Here is a 13,573-nt window from a genome sequence, read left to right as displayed (position 1 = left end):
TATTTTTGTAGGTATCTTCTTTTGCCCCTAAAAGTGGTGCAGGAAGAAGAAAGTCAATATAGCAGTAAATGATCTGTACTGCCTCTTAGCAAATACCACATTACCTTTTGCATTCCATGGCAAGCTGACAGATGCTTTCCCACTTGTTCTGCAGCTCAGAAATAGCCTGCTGAACCATTGGCTTCTTATCTTCCTCATTTCTCATTAAAGTTTTTCCTAGAGCCACCACGTTCTTTATTTTGGTCTCTCCTGCATCTTTGAGAGCTGTGATTTCCTGTATTAAATAAGAAGCAGAAACAGTACATATGCAACTATTTTTTTTGTTACAAATAAGAGGTATTACCAATAATTTTTTTAGGTACTTTGTACACTGTTGTTTAAGAGAAAAGAATTCCCCTTCCAATATATCACACAACTGATACCTAAATGGATAGATGATCTAGTTTGAGAAAGCCTGGGATAATGAGGCTGATTATTAATTCTCCACATAACAAAACCAATACTATGCTGACAAATAAATAATGTTCCAAATCTTAGGGAGAGATATTTGTCACACTACAATACTGTGATATTTATCTCAATACTACTCCTTCCACAGAATAAAACATGAAAATCCCAGCATCCTCATGCTACGTAGTCTGAGAGAGGGGACATCAAAGAGGACGTTGGGGCCTTAGAGATCCATCCAAGCACTGGAGTAGCCCTGCACAACAACATCTGAGAAGCCACAAACTTTTTACAGGTTCTCCAGATGCCCCACCTATATTACTGCCCTCCCTCTCCATCTCTGGAGTAGGCTATGATGGGAAGCCACGTGGCCACCAGCACCTTGTGAGTTTGGTGCTGCACAACCCAGAGGTGCAGCAGAGACTCTTATCTTACGTGCATAATAACCAATAAAAAGCCTACACCAAACACATCTCCCCTCCCCCCAAAACCACAGGCAATTAGCAGTGACAGTATCCTCTGCAGGTAACAAGTCATCAAGCACTCCCCTGATACAAACTTGAGCTGTGGAAAAGGAATACATTTAACACAATACCTTTATCTGATGAATCCTTTCGTCTGATGGTAACTCACTTTCCTGTGAGCTCAGTTTATTAACAGCCTCCTCAAGCTTTTTGATCCACAAAGAAACATCCAGAGCAAGTTCTTCAAAATCTTGGTCTTCCACTGGAAGTCTCTCAGTATTCCCTGCCATTTCACTTACATGTATCACCAGTGTCTGGTATCTACTAATCACATCACTAGCTTCTAAAATGGTTTCATATTCTGTCAGCCCAGCCTCTCTCAAGGAATTTGTTAGCTGAGCCATGGAGTCAAATGGTTTTCTGAAAGGAAAAAATAACAATAAACATCTATTTGTTGGAACAACATAGAGCAATCTCCTTTAGCAGACAGCTCCTAGACAGAGACCAAAGAAAACAATACCTCTGCAATAAGAGTGTTTTATAGAAGTTTTCGAGTGTTGTCTCATCTTTTTTGATCTCTTTTAGCTTTTCTTCCTGAGCAGAGAGCCATTCTTTCAAGACCTTGCTGCTTTCTTCAAGGCTAGAGATACAGATGAGAGTCATTACATGACTAAACCCTGTTACTTTTGCTGAAAAAGTAACCTAAATATCATGCTCCTTATCAAGCAAAGTTTTAAGCTCAAGATTAATTGTAAGGATCTGTAAGCACACGCTCCCATGTAACACTGAGTCTGCTTAAAAGTGGAAAAACACATGAAGCATATAATAAAACATTCACTACCCTTTATTAAAATACCATCTTTAATAAAAAGCAGAGCTGTTTGCCATTCATTATAGCTATTTCACAGTGAATCATTTGATATCACTTCTGATTAAAATGTCAGAAACCACATTAGTTTCCTACCTACTGAGCTGCTGGAGAGAAGCACCAAGTTCTTTTTCTCGTTTCTGACATTTGGAGATCAATCTTTGTAGCTCTGCTTCTTGATCTCTCACACGGCTGTTGAGGTGGTTAATGCTTGCTTTGGGCAAGTAATGCTTCACTTTATCCAATAAAGTTTTAACCTCTTGGATATCTCTGTCTTTGCCTTCAGATGTCAGAAAGTGCTGAGTAAGAGCACAAACAAGATGCATTTGACCAGGTTGCTGTTGTATAATAGATATTTATGTTACAAGAGTTTTTCAACTCCTGTAATCTCCATCAATATTTTCTAGAACAATTCCAGTCCCTGAAAATAAATATCCACCAATTCACGGTTTGCTGACTAATCCACTTGTAAAGTGGAAAAGTTGTGTGTAAAATAAAGAGAAAGAAGCTGATTTTCTTCTCTACAGCACAGATACACACAGAAGAAACAGGCAAGTAGTATTCAAATGTAGCACTGACATCACTACGTCATTTTCTGCTGCTTCACCGTGGCTGCTTCTCGTAGATGTTGCTTTTCTATCTCTTTTCTGTTGATTCTGTCTGATCTAAAAGTGAAAAATCTGTCTACTACAACATGAATGCAAGTTTTTCACATTTGAGTCCAGTGGGGGTCAGAATTTCATTTTACTCTCTATGTATTCAACCTTCTGTATCTTTGCACAACCGAAGTTCTTGCTCACAGCTCATTGACTTTCAGAACTACTGCCTCTGACCTGCCCAACTATGTCTGAACTTGATACTCCACTGTAACAAAGTTCTGTTTTCATTCCATTTAAGTTCAATGAAATGTTCTTTCAGCCTCACACTACAAAACCACTATAGGTGAATTCACTCCCAAGAATAGCTTCCTGTGTCAAAAGTAAAAACTTTTAAACCAGTCAGCTTCAGAAATCAGATCATTTTGATACTTTACCTTTAGCCTCTGCAGTCTTTCTTCTAGCATTGGTTTTGTTTCTGAGGAGTCAAAGCAGTCCTTCAAAGACAGCTGAGTGCTGCTGAACCAATCATTAAAATTCTTGCACTGACCTGAAAAAACAGACCCATTTTGATTTTCCTCATCAGTCATGTTCTGTAAAAGAAAATCCTATATAACATGAGGTTTTTCAGACAACTAGTGATCACATCTATCAGTGCTACTATCAGAGGCTGCTTTTCACAACAGACTGTCTGACAAAAAAGGCTGGAGTTCATACTCTTGATTTTTTTTACCCAAGATAATTGACAATAAACATACCTGTACACTGGGGAGGGACAGTCTGCTATACACAGCAGTTTCAGTTAACAGAACCTGGATCAGCCTATTGGCAACTTTTGTCATTTCCACACAAATAAATCCTACTTAGAAACCATTTGAAGATGAGACTATCTTTGGGCCTAATTCTACACCAGCACAATCCTGTGTCTGCATAAACCAAAAAGTAACTAATAACACTATTCCTCCTCATAACTCAGATTAAACAAAAAATGACTGGAAGAAATGAAAACATTTGAGTTCTGTATTTTTTCATTAAATGTTCTGACATTTGTTTCTGAACTGTGCTTCATACTTCTTCTGTTTTCTTAAATGTAAAAATATGAAACAAAATACTTTGATTCATATGGAGTGGTTTGTTGAAATAAAAAGCCACTCTTATCCAAATCTATATCTTGTTCAGAACCCTGGAACTGTTTGAGATATCAAAGCAGTTTCAGACATTGAACCAAAGTGATTATGATGGCCAAAACAAACCTACCAAGCTATATACATGTCAAATGTGTTTGCTTACGATTCAAAACACCAATAAAATGATCTTGGAGCACATGTTTCTTCTTATTAAATAAATCAGTGACACATTTAAGCTGCTTATTTAATTCATCTACATCAGGACAATCTGTCTCCTCTTGGAGTAACGTCACGTGGTGTTCTTGTTGCAGAATTTTCTGGTGGATATCCTAAAGTCAAAAATAAAGGACAACTGTTGAAAAGGAAATTTTGAGGTTCACTGTACAGAGCTTCTTTAATTCAAACTAAACTTTTGCAAAAGGGTTTATCCCTGCTTGTGTGTCAAAACAATTTCTTCACATATCCTGACATTAACAAGGCAATCACCAGAGAGACAGAAGCAGTAAACTCTCCTTGAGCACTGTATATATCTGTATGCATACCTAATCACAAATACATTCACTCATGCACATTTTGAGGCACAGAATAGATATGTGATGTGCACAGTAATATAATACATTCCAGAGCATATAACACCTAGAAGCTGTAATGTATTAGCTGCCATAGGCACTATTCCACACCTAAATGCCTTATTTTTCGTATGTCAAGTCCCTGTGGGTTGAAAGACAACTTAGAGGGAGTCAGGAGAATTAACTAAAAGCTGACCTGATCTAGGTGAACCTGCTTCTGCAGAGAGGTTGGACTAGATGATCTCTAAAAGTCCCTTCCAACCCCTACTATTTTATGGTTCTTTATCTTTCTTCCAGTGTCTGTGATTTCAGGGCCCCAGCCATTAGCAGTCTGACATCCAGAATGTGCATAATCCACTCACTGCTTAGTTTTTTTAAAAACTATGTTTTTCTTAAACTGAAGATTTAAGTCTTTCCACCCTTGAACCTGAAATTGCCTAGTGGGAGCTCTCCTTGCAGGAAGGCTCAGTTGGCATCAAGACAACCTCTGTGTGCTACCCTGTCTTGGGAAAGATGCAATCCGGTACCCACGGCACTGCTTCAATGCATCTTCAGTGATATACTGTTGTCATACCTATCTCTAGTCATTTCCAAGAGCTGCAAGGCTTAACTAACTACACCGGGCAAAATACAGTGAAAACAGAATGTTTTTCTTGTTTCTGGCAGCTCAAGGCAATGTTCAAACCAGGCTCTTCAGCTAGTGTAGCAGTTTACACCATATACAGGACAAACAGCTACTAAGACTTGCCCAGGAGAGAAATAACAAAGAAAATCATAAAAGATGCATGATTTGTGGCATGCTACCTCTAATTTAGTGAAGATCTCTAAGGTGTCAGAAGGAGATAAAGCTTTTAAAAGTGATTCAGTCATTCCAATCTGTGTCTTGGCCAGATCAAGGTCTCCTTTCAGTTCTGCTGGATTCACGCTGAGTTCACTGGTCCCACGCTTTGCTGACAGCAGCTCTTTTATTAGCTCCATTTTTTGCACAACAGATGATCTGATGACCTTAAAATTAGAAATAAATGTACGTAAGAAATGATACTGGATGGATTTCCTAGAATATTACAGAGCTCCATGACAGGCATAAAAAACAATGAAATGATCTGAAGTCCAGGCATTTCAATCACAGCTTGTTCCAGTTTCTTTCCCTCCCACTCCACAAATGGAAAAATAATAGTATTTGAGCCCTGCTTTGCTGAGGTGGAATGATCTCAGTTCATCTTTATTAGTGATGGGTTTAGTGGTGCTGCTTTACTAACAAATTTATTTGTCAGTCTGCTCCAGTGTCTACTTTACTGGAAAAAGGCCTGGCATGCATTTAGGCTCTTGTGAAAAAAACAGGAGGCCAGCTCTCTCTGTTACACATCTTCCTGCAGTGATCCCACCAGGGCAATTTCCTCACATTGATCCATAAAACAGGCAAGGAAAATTGAGTTGTGGGGAGCTCTGGCTCAAGTCTGGACACTCAGGAACAATAGGTCTTTAACTTTACTCTTAAGGCCTCTGCAGATTTGTATGAGACTGCAACTCAATGGGATCATGGCCATGTGCTGAAACTCCATCCCAGGGAGCTCAAGGGCATCTGGTGCTCCCAAGGAGGGTGCACAGTATGAGGTTGCCCAGTCCCTTCCTAAGCTCCTTAGATCACTTGACCCAGTGAAAATCCCCCGAGTTCACTGCCTGCTGAGGATAAACACACAGATAGCCACACTGGGTCAAGCTCAAGGTGCTGGCAGATACTGGGAGTGAATACTTAGGGAACTGGTACAGGATCAAGGTAAGCTAATATGGTCTCAAACAGTGGAAAAGGATTTATTCCTTGTTGTGTGAAGTTAACACGAAAAGGTGAAGACTTCCTTGTGATATCTCACAGGAAAACATCACAGTAAACACCACTCTATGCAAACAGCTACATACTACTAAGCTATATTGGGCCATATCCAGGTAAAGATACAGTTTAAAATAGACAGTCAGCATGCTGAGTTGTTGGTATTCCCAAAGGGATGATGAGGTCCATTGTGCCTTGTTCTCGGCCAATATCTAAAAGCTAGATATCATTGATATTAGCCTCTCTTAGCAGGCCTGCAAAACAGTTAGGCCAGATCTAAGTCCCTAAAAGGCACAAGACTGAGAGGGGTCTTTGTGTTTAAAATGTCAGATTTGGTCCTAGCAGCTTGAGAAAGATAATCAATGAAATCATATGAATAGCCAAAAAACGCCTCCAATTCTCTTTGTGTAGATTTAAATCAAACCAAGAAATGATTGTGGCAAAGATGATACTAGAAGCAGGGCTGTAGTAGTCAGTACTGGCTTATCAGCTCTACCTGTAGCTCCAGTGGAGGTTCATTACTGTTCAGAAGTTCTTCTATCTCAGCCACCGTGGTGTCAAATTTCTGGAGTTTCTGCTCTTGGACTCGTAAGCAAGCCTAAAGGTGGAACAGACATCAGTAAGTGTGTTTCACCCCAAATTAAACCTTCATGCTTCTCTTAGAAAATTGTATTACAAATACTCTGGGTCCTGTCTTTTGGCCTACAGACCTCCCTTAACTGGCCCATTTCCTGAGTTCTGTTTTAGCAATTGAGGCAGGTTTTTTTGTATTGAAGTCAGAAACTCTCCATGTTTTTCAGGCAAAGCAGTTGTTAATGCAAATCTGGCATAAATTTAGAGGAAAAGAATCTTCGTTTTGTCTTCCTTTCTTGATGCTTCTATTAAAAAGGGATCTTCTCAGATGTTATAGACAAGAAGGAGCATCCCAAGGATACACTTTGGTACGGTGTGATAAAGCACAACACACACTATAAGCACTTTTTGCATGTAAATCCTTTGCATGTGAAAGGATCTCTACTCATTTAAACAGATTTTTGAACGAGCCAGTAATGTGAAAGTAAAATACCAGCTTCAACTTATGAAACAAGATATATGAGTCACATTGACTCATATTCCCAAAGAGACATTCTGGACTCTCTTAGCATAAAGTATTCCTTTGCGGTCTCTGTACAAGCAATCATCACGTGCTGCACTTAAATGAGTTCCCATTGGTTCACCGGGTACAGGGAAAAGCTGAACTTCTCTCATATTATTTATACTGAAATTATCTTTACAGACAAACAATCATTTACTCTATTCTTCTTTGATGTGCTTGAAAGCACACACACCAGTGCTCTGCTAGGCAGTCACAAAGGAGCTTGGATTTCAACACTTAGAATCATAGCATCACAGAATGGTAGGGGTTGGAAGGGACCTTTAGAGATCATCCAGTCCAACCCCCCTGCAGAAGCAGGGTCACCTAGATCAGGTCACATAAGAACATGTCCAGGTGGGTCTTGAAGACCTCCAAGGAAGGAGACTCCACAAGCCCTCTGGGCAGCCTGTGCCAGGGCTCCCTCACCTGAACAGTGAAATAGTTTTTTCTTATGTTCAAGTGGAAGTTTTTGTGTTCCAGCTTCATCCCATCACCTCTTGTCCTGTTGCTAGCTATCATAGAAAAAAGGGATATCCCAACCTCCTGACACCCACCCTTTAGATATTTTTAAATGTTAATAAGATCCCCCCTCAGTCTCCTCTAAACAGCCCCAGTTCCCGCAGCCTTTCCTCATATGAAAGATGTTCCATACCCCTGATCATCTTGGTGGCCCTGTGCTGGACTCTCTCCAGCAGTTCCCTGTCCCTCTTGAGCTGAGGAGCCCAGAACTGGACAAAGGACTCCAGATGAGGCCTCACTAGGGCAGAGGAGAAGGGGAGCAGAACCTCCCTTGACCTGCTGCCCACACTCTTCTTGATGCATCCCAGGATGCCATTGGCCTTCTTGTCCACGAGGGCACATTGTTGGCTCATATTTAGCTTATTATGAATCAGGACTCCCAGGTCTCGCTTGGTAACAAGATCCACATTGCAACAGTTGGGGTTTTTTTTGGTAATGAACATTAATGCAGAGATGACAAAAGAAATAATAACAAATTGGTAAGTTAACCTGATGTCTTCTGCACTTTAAATCAATTTACAAAAATATCAGTGCATCGAGTTCAGGTTTCTCTTCTATTCTCCTTTTATAGTAGCTCATGGGAAACATGGTTTCTGTCTCCCTTACCCTCTCCTCTTTTCTCCTTTGGGAATAACCCTCTCAGAAGGGAACAGTGGAGTAACCTTGGCACAGCCACCTCCAGCACAGCCCTTCCTGAACACCTGGTCACATCATGCCAGGCTTGAGCAGTTTCCAGGTAACAAAATGGATCTTAAGATGCACTTGCCAGCTGGTGCAATTTTACTGGAGCCCTCAGGGATCTGAACTAGCCCAGGCAAATTCTAACAATACAATAGTAAAGGCAATAATAAAGTGATCAGATATCCACCTCTGCACAGAGTATATACTACTGTTTCACTGGGAAGATCTATACACAAAGAACACGTTGGCTTCTTACTGCTCTGCAAATTAAAACAAATGAGAAGCACTAACAGTAGCAGTAGTACTGCAAATAAGCATAATAAAAAGTAGGGCATTTGCAGCATATAAACACTGAGAAAAAAACTGCCTGTATATTTTCAAACAGGCAGGTCTGGGTTATATTTATGTCTTAACCTAACTCAAGCAAGAAATTATTTCTCTTTAGCAGATACTGGCTATAACCACAACAAAGTAGTGCAGCTGGATGGTTATGGCCCTTGAAGCCAGGTATGAAAATGTTTACCCCTGTATGTAAAGGTCCTCGATGGCATAAAGATAGTGCATGTGTTTTTACACTCAATTGCACCCTGATACCAAGAGTATAAACTGTGGGGAAGGGGCATGGGCAGCCCCAGCTATGCTGCTGACAGCCAGCATACAGCCCCTGAAGACCCTCAGCCACCAGCTACTATCAAGGCTGCACTGTTACATTGGGGAACACAGACAGACAAGGATGACAGGGGCAAATAACCCACCTCTGCAACCTCTTCTTGAAATGTGTCCAGACATTTCTGAGGCTCCAATACCTTCACTGATTGGCAATTTCTAACTTAGAAAGCTAATCATTAGAAAGCCTAAATGTGCTCTCTTCCCTTTCTTCTCTAGGCACAAGGAAATATGTGCATCACCATACTCTAGACTACAAGCTTTCGAGGCCTTCTCTTTGCTGCATGTTTGTACAGCACAAAGGGGGCTTTTGTAGCCTAAAGCAGCACTTGCAACGTTGCATTGATTTAAAATAATTTAGTAAATGCATATTTGCTTCCAAGACCTGTGTCCCCAATACACTATGCAATATCTTCAGTGAAACTATCCACGCAGATACAATTGCAAACATTACGACTTCCTCTGCTTTTGCAGTGCTGATTATTTCTATGCCATGTGGATGCTTATAGTCCAAAGTCAATATCACTACAGTACAAGTGACAGGTAAAAAAATGTCCATTCACATTACCTTCAGTTGTGTGAGGTCCTCTTCAGTCAGACAACGGTCTTCCACATTCTTAAGTTCTGCATTTGCCCAAGCATCGATTGTGCCAGACAAACTAAGAAGTTTGTCCCACAATGCCTGAGCTCTTCCCAAATTATCACAGTAGTTTTCAGTCTTTTCATTGATCTGCATTGAGATTTATGCACAGAGAACACACACTGGTTAAAAAAATGTTGAGTTACATTCTAAAAGCAACTGCAGCATGATCATATCCAAGCGAGATGAAACCATCCACAGAAACAAACGCAGCAAAGGGGGGGGGGGGGGGGAAAATCTCATGTGTCTTCCCAGTGAATGGTCATGGAGAAGATATTTAAATCCCTGCCACACATGTCACCAAACATACCAATCACAAGGGCAGCTTGCCAGTTTTTAAGGCAGGTTTAGGAAGGAGCCTTGCTCATTAATGTTCATCTACTCTGAGTAAATACCATCTAATCTCAGTATTGATGCACTGCTTAGATCAACAGCGCCAAATATTTCTCACCAAAAGCACGAGGGCTGTAATTCTCCTGATTGCCCTAAAGTCTAAATCCACAGAAGTTGTTGTGGAAGCTTACAGATTCCCACAGAAAGCATAAAGGTTGCCTTCCTTTATTTTGTAGACTTATGTACTGTCAGGGAGTCCCCATGATCCAAAATACCTGAGAGATCAGAAACATTACACCAACAGACACACTGCAAGCTTTGCTCTGGTAAACACTTTGATTTATCTCTTCCAGAATCTTTGCCATATCGCTCTTAATTTATTCCAAATATTACACACACGTCAGAATCAATTACTATAATGCACCACAGCTAAGACCACCCTGATAATTTACTTTTTACATACATCCAGCCATCTGTCCACTATAATGTTAGCCTCATTCTCAAACGGCGGCTCCTCAAAGCTCCTCATTTTATTGAGCTGGAATTGAAGGTTTTTGCAGATCTGGTTTATTTTGTCTACATCTTCAGAGTGATCATTAAATTCCTCTTTTGCCTCTTCAATCTGTGAAAAAGATCAAAGGGATGTTTACAAGCATGTTTACTTATGACTGTTTATTCAGCAAGCCATTTTTAACTGATGTGCTGTTCTTTTTAGTTTAGAGAAACAACAGCGTTTCACTATATAATCTATTTGATATAACACGATGAGACTAGGAATGTATCCTGTGTTGTTATATCCCTGACATGCTAATGCTGATAGAAGTATTTCCCTGTGAGAAATTCTCATCATTCTGTTACTGGCTGTAAAACAGCTGAGAGGGAACTATGGATAATACATTTCTAAGAGCCAAAACCACAGTTTGCTTTAGCAGACACAACTGTAAGATCCAAGGGGACTGTATATCCATACACAGGACCCCGGCTACAGAACTAAACAATGCACAACATAATAACCATCTGAGACACTGTTGCAACTCTAAAAAATATAACCTGCCATTCAGATCCTTGGGTTTTGAACTACTTATTAAAAAAAAGCATAAATTACACTGAAATAGCCATTGTGAAATATGCCACTGCCAGAAACCAAAATGCCCCTCTTTCCTGTTTTCTGTTTAAACACTAGGCTGCTTCTTTGTGCTTAATTGTAAGATCAGTGTTTACAAACAAGATGGAAGCTGCTGGAAAAGAAACACTGACCTCTAGTGCCAGGCAATTTGACATTAAAAGCTCTTCTCATTTCCCAGGATAAGCATTACTTCTCACCTAGATGCTGCCAGTCTGAGATAAAGGCTGGGACACAAGGACAGGACTTGTACTGTGCCCCAACTATTGTGGACTGCAATTCTGAGATGGGAGTTACAGAGGAGGCTCCTCAACATGAGGAGGCTTCCACAGAGAGAGGGGCTTCCACATAAGCAGGGGCCAGGATACACAGGCAATCTCCCTTGCAGCAGGAGCCCAAGTGATACCAGGTGCTAGAAGTCTCAGTGGGGAAAGCAAGCAAAGACCCTGCCTCAGCTGGGGATGGCACACACCTACACCATCCCATTCCCTGAGGGAAGAAACCATTCATACTCCTTCTTAAACTCAATAATCCCAGGCACTGCCCAAAAGCCAATGTTCCTGAATGATATGGGTGATGCCTCATCAGAAAGCTTTAACAATGGGATCTGAACATCCAGTTCTACAACCTTGCCAGAATGTGCAACCTGCCCAGTAAAATGGTCATGATGGACGTGCTGCTGTTTGCCATCCCATCAGCCACAAACAGCTGTCTAGTGGTTGCATTCATTTAGCCAAGAAGACTGTAGCTGGCTGTCAAAGTTTTGTTTGAATAAGTGACAACCTTTCAATCAAATGGGGGAAGAGGGTGAGAGTCCAGCAATACCTGCTCATTCAATCTCACCAGCTAATGTAAAAGCTACTGCAAATGTTTAACTGCTATCAAAGACAGCACGGAGCAAATGTTGGTTATAGAGGCCAAGGATCTGTCTTCCAAGTAAGTTTGGAACATAGGAGAAGTGAGAGAAGAAATACCCAACCTGTTCCTGATTCTGCTTGCCTGGGGGATACTTGTAGATGTCTGCACAGCACTGCATGGTGCAGACAAACCCCACAGCCCTGCCTGGGACACAGTGACATGAGCAAGGCGAGGATACAGATCTAAATTCTTGGTTATAAGCTATGGTGACAACAGAGAAACAAGCAACCCAAGGAGCTGCATTACCTGTTATTTTTGCTTCAAATCCTGCAACATTTCACAAATATCTTAGGAACAAATGAATTTGCCATTTTTGTCTATTTAAAAGCTGCCTGCTCGTGCTAAAGGTTTTTAACTTGGTAGAAAATATAGAAAGATTCTAAACAGAAATATTCTAAATATTCTAAAGGCTATAGCTGAATAGGGCTGATTTCAATGTGTTTTTAGTAGGACAGGATATCTTATTTTCATAGCAGATCACAGTTGTTCTGTGGGTTTTCTGTTTCTTTTAAATCCCTCCCATTTAACAAGATCTTGATCAATAAGCAAAGTTATAGACATCAGCTTAAAACAAACCAACCAAAAAAGCAGGGTATAGTCCCTAAATGTATTTTGAAAGCTGAAGTGAAAGCAGCATCTTAACATTTGCCCTGAAGTTTGCAAGGGCAACTCTACACCCCAATGCTCCCAGGAAAGGCTTTTATTTCCTTCTCAATAAGTTCTTTCTACTCACCTTTGCTATTAATCTGTTCAAATTGTCCTTCCCCATGTAAGAAGTCTGCTGTGAAAGCACAATCTCTTGTTTCTGGATGATGCTGGTCAGACTAGCTTTGCAGCTTTGATATTGCTTCAGGAGCTCCAGAGCCCTTGCACACTGCTCCTGGCTATTAAAAAGAGATGTATTATTTGTGGTCCAAGCATAAACCTGTAGTCTCAGCCTTTTGTCTGCTTCCTTCTCCTGTACTCAAACACGTGAGGAGTTTGACTGCTATGTTTGGAAAAGAGAAAAGCGGGGATAAACTACACCAGTCATAAAACCTGAAATACTGTGTGATACCTGCTGTGGTATTTGGACAGTTTTTGGAGTCAGAAATGCCCTTCACTGTCACATGCCTCTACTTCACATCTACCTGTGATGTGACCTGAGCACTTCTGTTTACACAACTCTCTCCACTTGAAAGTTGAGCTCAGTCACCAGTAAACCAAAACACAATATGCAGTAGCTACCACAACAGCTCAGGTGGTGGACAATGGGAAATAGCACCCCAGTGGGATGTTGAAACAGATTACTCTCACTGACACCTGTGCAAGCCATGAGGATTAACCAGAATTGCTCCTGTCCACACAAAGACTCCAGGTATCATTTAAAACCATAGGAAAAGGACAGATGCCCTGATTGAACCACAGCCTTTTCCAGTTCTCTGTTCCACAGACTTAAACCAAGATCCTTTGGTCTTTTCCTGCATAGGGGACTGTCTCCTCATCTGTCCTCTTCCATTTGTTTCAGTGACTTTCCTTTTTGAATGTGCTGGCATGAAATTCAGAGTAAATACAGAAGATACACCATACCCAGCAGCAGACAGGTTCTTCTTTTGGATGTCAATTAAGTCCAACACATCACTGCATATCTGATAAATGATGGGACTGTGATGTCTTCAA

General features: G+C 40.8%; 1 protein-coding gene across 2 annotated transcripts in view; it reads right to left on the bottom strand.

Moving 5' to 3' along the window:
• Window positions 1-13,573, bottom strand: part of SYNE2 (spectrin repeat containing nuclear envelope protein 2) — a 199,214-nt gene that overhangs the window by 127,362 nt on the left and 58,279 nt on the right. For both annotated transcript variants that reach the window (XM_061998801.1, XM_061998802.1), the window contains exons 31-41: window positions 12,648-12,798; window positions 10,337-10,495; window positions 9,469-9,630; window positions 6,396-6,497; window positions 4,876-5,076; window positions 3,666-3,831; window positions 2,813-2,925; window positions 1,876-2,078; window positions 1,432-1,551; window positions 1,043-1,331; window positions 105-274 (exon numbers count right to left, since the gene is read on the bottom strand). In XM_061998801.1, the coding sequence (XP_061854785.1) occupies window positions 105-274; window positions 1,043-1,331; window positions 1,432-1,551; window positions 1,876-2,078; window positions 2,813-2,925; window positions 3,666-3,831; window positions 4,876-5,076; window positions 6,396-6,497; window positions 9,469-9,630; window positions 10,337-10,495; window positions 12,648-12,798 (1,836 nt within the window). The remainder of the gene's footprint in view (window positions 1-104; window positions 275-1,042; window positions 1,332-1,431; window positions 1,552-1,875; window positions 2,079-2,812; window positions 2,926-3,665; window positions 3,832-4,875; window positions 5,077-6,395; window positions 6,498-9,468; window positions 9,631-10,336; window positions 10,496-12,647; window positions 12,799-13,573) is intronic.

The sequence above is a fragment of the Colius striatus genome, chromosome 6 (assembly GCF_028858725.1).
Source record: "Colius striatus isolate bColStr4 chromosome 6, bColStr4.1.hap1, whole genome shotgun sequence".
NCBI classification, from domain to species: domain Eukaryota; kingdom Metazoa; phylum Chordata; class Aves; order Coliiformes; family Coliidae; genus Colius; species Colius striatus.
This window is presented reverse-complemented; position numbering and strand designations above follow the sequence as displayed.